The sequence below is a fragment of the Triticum dicoccoides genome, chromosome 5B (assembly GCF_002162155.2).
Source record: "Triticum dicoccoides isolate Atlit2015 ecotype Zavitan chromosome 5B, WEW_v2.0, whole genome shotgun sequence".
Lineage (NCBI taxonomy): Eukaryota > Viridiplantae > Streptophyta > Magnoliopsida > Poales > Poaceae > Triticum > Triticum dicoccoides.
The window spans coordinates 557,155,207-557,159,333 of NC_041389.1; the positions used below are offsets into that span (position 1 = coordinate 557,155,207).

General features: G+C 59.7%; 1 protein-coding gene and 1 non-coding gene across 2 annotated transcripts; both read left to right on the top strand.

The window, feature by feature from the left end:
• The first annotated feature begins 138 nt into the window (after window positions 1-138).
• LOC119311588 (BTB/POZ domain-containing protein At3g05675-like) lies at window positions 139-2,064 on the top strand. Its single transcript, XM_037587242.1, has one exon. It carries the CDS (start codon window positions 224-226, stop codon window positions 1,616-1,618), a length of 1,395 nt encoding a protein of 464 aa, XP_037443139.1. The 5' UTR covers window positions 139-223; the 3' UTR covers window positions 1,619-2,064.
• A 1,728-nt stretch (window positions 2,065-3,792) lies between these two features.
• TRNAR-UCU lies at window positions 3,793-3,865 on the top strand. The gene has a single exon. It is a non-coding gene; the product is annotated as a tRNA-Arg (tRNA).
• Window positions 3,866-4,127: the final 262 nt, after the last annotated feature.

The window sequence follows — 4,127 nt, forward strand, 5'->3', positions numbered from 1 at the left end:
ACGCGGGGATTCGACAGTTTTGTGTGAAATTCATGTAAAACTAGCACTGAATCATACAGTTAGCAACAGCTACAAATTACAGTATACAGCAGTTGACTTCTGATTGTGGTTTCAGTTATACTATCTTCTTTTCTTCAGTTACCAAGCGAGTGAGAGTGTTGTTCTCTGTGGGCTGTGGCCACTAGTACCAGCGGTCCAGTCCCCAAATCCACCAGGAGGTGCGATGAGGGCGGCGGCGCGGCCCAAGATCGGCGACAGGGCGACGAGCGACGTGGTGGTGCGGCTGCGGACGCCGGACTCGGGCCGGGACGAGTGGCTCTACTGCCACTCCGGCGTGCTCGCCGCCGGGAGCGCCTACTTCGCCGACCGCCTCTCCGACGCCTGGCCGACGTGCCAGATCCTCGACTCGCGCTACTGCGTCGAGGTCCACTGCCGCGACGCCGACCTCAGCTCCCACGTCACCGCGCTCCGCCTCCTCTACGCCGCCGACCCCGTCTCCCGCTTCGGCGTCCGCGGCGCGCTCGCCCTGCTCGAGGCCGCCGCGCACCTTGTCTGCGCCCGCACCGCCGCCGACTGCGCCGACTACCTCGAGTCCGCCCCCTGGGACGAGGCCGACGAGGAGGAGATCCTCGCCGCCGCCCCGCGCCTCGGCGCCCACCGCGCCCGCGTCCTCGCGCGCCTCCGCCCCGCCGATCCGGGCCCCGCCACCGCCATCTTCCTCTCCGCGTTCCGCCACGCGACGGCCGCGCCGTCGGCCGCCTCGCGGGAGCTCAAGTCCGCCGCCCAGGAGCAGCTGGAGTACATGCTCACCGAGGACGACGACGCGCCGCTGCTCACCTTCGACGCCGGCAGCAGCGACGCCGTCAAGTCTCAGGTGAAGGGCTGCGTCACGGGCCTACTGAACAGGTTCAGCGATTTCACGGGCTCCGCACTGACGAAACAGACGGAGGCCCCTTGCTCCGGCGAGCTTCAGCAGGCGCTGCACTCCTTCGTCTCCGACATCGCCTGGGTCTGCCAGGTCCTGGGCAAGCTGGAGATGATGAAGTGCCTCGCAGCCTACTGGGTGGAAGCGTCGTCCGCCGTCGTCGCAGCCGTCGAGGCGGCGGCGGCGGCGGAGTGCCACCCGGGGCCTGAATGTCTGAAGACCAGGCTGAAGGTCGTGGAGATATCTGCAAAGGTCCTGGAGGCCGTCGCGTTCGGCAACGTCGTACTCCCGGCGGAGAAGCGGCGCCACGCCGTGAGCGTCTGGATCGCCTTCGCCGGGACAACGAGGCATCTGGTGGATGAAGCTGACCGTGGCAGCAACGACGACGGCGACGACGACGGCGGTAATAATGGTGATGGAGGCACTGAAGCCGAAGCTGCATCAGCATCAGCAGCAGCAGCAGCAGCAAAGGTCGGCCTGGACGGCGAGGTGTGGCAGGGGCTGGAGTCGGCGATCACCTCGATCGTGACGACGCTGCCGTCGAACGCCCAGGCCGAGGTGCTGTCGGAGTGGCTTCAGTCGGAGCACGCCGCGTTCCCGGACCTGTCGGAGGCGTTCGACGCCTGGTGCTACAGGTCCAAGGTCGCGCGGAGGAGGCTGTCTTTCCTGAACAGCGCCAATGCGGCGTCCTGATCCCCGCCCGGCCGGCCGGCATGCGAGATCCATTGCTGTCGAGAGGATGCATACATACTTCATGATGTCCATCTGCATGGTCTGGTCTGCAGTCGGCCTCTTGTGATCATCATGGACAGCACTGAGCATCTGCCTTTCTTCACCAACAAAACACCAATGGGCATGGAATTCCTTTGCCTTGCTATATGGTCACATACATACATACTCTGGTGGAATTGCTGCAAGATCTCCTTATGAACTTGCAGTAAGCTCCATGTAACCAACGCCTTGGCATGTGGAATTGGGGACACTCATGTGATAGTCTGTACTCTGTGGTGCCAACAAGTTTTATGATATTTGTTTGATCTTCTTGTCAAACAACTGGTTGGTCATGCCACGAAGATGTAGCTGGCACCGGAGTCACTAAAGAACATCTAATCTAACCTTTGATCGATGTTTGCCGATTCCGCATACTGGGAATGGAACTCGATGTAGCACATTGGCCCCAGAATGTCTGATCAAGGAGGCCCTGGTGTCCGTTTGCTTCTTCCTTGAGCATTTCGGGTCAAAGAGGCAATCTCCCATTCCATGTTGTGAGCTTGTTGGTTTAGCTTGATTGATTGGTGTCAACTTGTGAAAAGGAAATAACTCAAGGTGCAGGTGTTACCATGTTTCTTGCGTTCATCGTTTCTGCCAGGATGTTTTCTTGACGTAGTATGTTCGAGTAAATTGCACAGAAGTATCACAATTGGGGCATTGGAAGCAGATTGGTATCAAATTTGGTAATTTTTACGTGTCAGTACCAAGTCTGGGGCTAGATGTTACAAAAAGGTCTAAAACGCGTATTGACGGTGTATCTGACCGGCGGGGCTTGCATGTCAGCTGCCGATGTGGCATTTTTTTTGCAGACCCCCCCCCCCTTCGTCCTCACACACGGCGGCACCCGATCTGGATCGAGGGGAGGAGCCCCTCGAGCCCGAGCTCCTTCGCCTCCCGTAACCCCCGGTCAGCCACCGGAGCACCACCACCGGCGACCAGGACCAGACCGTCCCTGGACCCTGCCTATCTCCTTCTCTTCCTCCTTCCTGGAAGCCATCGGCGGCAAGGCGCTCACCCGTGTCGCCTGCGCGCTCGTCGCCTTCGTCGTCCTCACCGCCAGGGTCACGCTGCTCGCCCATCATCACATCTACCGCGTGCCCCTCGGCGTCACCGTCGAGGACGCGGCCCTCGCTCGCCTCGCCCTCGCCGACAGAAACGCCACGGCCACCGCGCTCGCCTACGACGTCTCGCTCGACGTCGCCCTGCACAACCACCACTGGCTCAGGCGCGCCAAGCACACGGCGCCGCTCGACACGGAGCTGCTCTTCGCCGGCGCGCACTTCGCCCGCGTCGCGCTGGCCAGTGCGGGGGCCATGGTCCGGGCGGGAAACACGGAGGCATACCGCGCCGTGGCGGTGGCCGACAGGGCGGGCGTCGCGCTCGGGAGCGCAGGGGTGGCCGAGTTCGTCAGGGAGAGCACGACGGGGGTGTTTCGGCTGGAGCTCAAGGTTGTCGGGGAGCTCAGGTACCCGCCGGGCCAACACCTGCACAGGCGGGACGCGCTCTGCCCGCTGGAGCTGCTGCAGCGGAGGGGGAGAGGCCACGACGCAAGGAGAGGCCGCGGCGGAGAGGGAAGGCGCGAGTAGAGGCCACGGCGGCACGATCAGAGGCCGCGGCGGAGAGGGAAGGCGCGAGTAGAGGCCACGGCGGCACGAGCAGAGGCCGCGGCGCGAGCAGGGGCAGGTCCGGCGCAAGCGGGGGCCGCGGTGATGCGAGAGGAGCTCGGGCTCGAGGGGATCCTTCCCTCGATCCAGACCGCGCGCCGCCGTGCGGGGGTTTTCTGCAAAAAAAAATGCCACGTCGGCAGCTGACAGGTGGGCCCCGCCGGTCAGATACACTGTCAATACGCGTTTATACATGATTTAGACCTTGTTGTAACGTCTAGCCCCAGACTTGGTACTGACATGTAAAAATTATCAAACTTGATACCAATGTACCTTCAATGGCCCAATTGTGATACTTTTGTGCAATTTACTCGTATATTCCAGGCGAGGCCCTCCGGCAATTGTCGACCTGTCCTACTGGTTGCTGTTAGTGCAATTACTGTTGCTCCAGGTGCTTGATTTTAGCGCCGATTTTATTTACTGTGCATAGCAGCGCCCATGGCCTAATGGATAAGGCGTCTGACTTCTAATCAGGCGATTGTGGGTTCGAGTCCCACTGGGCGTGCTCCTCTTTTTTTTTGCCATTTTCCCTTCTTCTGTATTAATTTATTGTTTTTTCTTTTGGAATTATGGTATCATGTAAACGGCTAGTCAGCATTAATTATTAATTTATTATTATTGTCTTGCAGTGGCGGTACTACATGCATGTGTTTTGTGGTGCCTATTGATGTATCTCAAATAGGAGTGCGTGGCCAAAGATGGTGCACGGTTTGTTATTGTCTATTATTCCCTCCGTCCCAAAATATAATAACGTTTTTTTTATTTTG

Excerpts from the sequence above, each read along its gene's own strand:
- LOC119311588 (XM_037587242.1), top strand. The coding sequence starts at position 224 with ATGAGGGCGGCGGCGCGGCCCAAGATCGGCGACAGGGCGACGAGCGAC.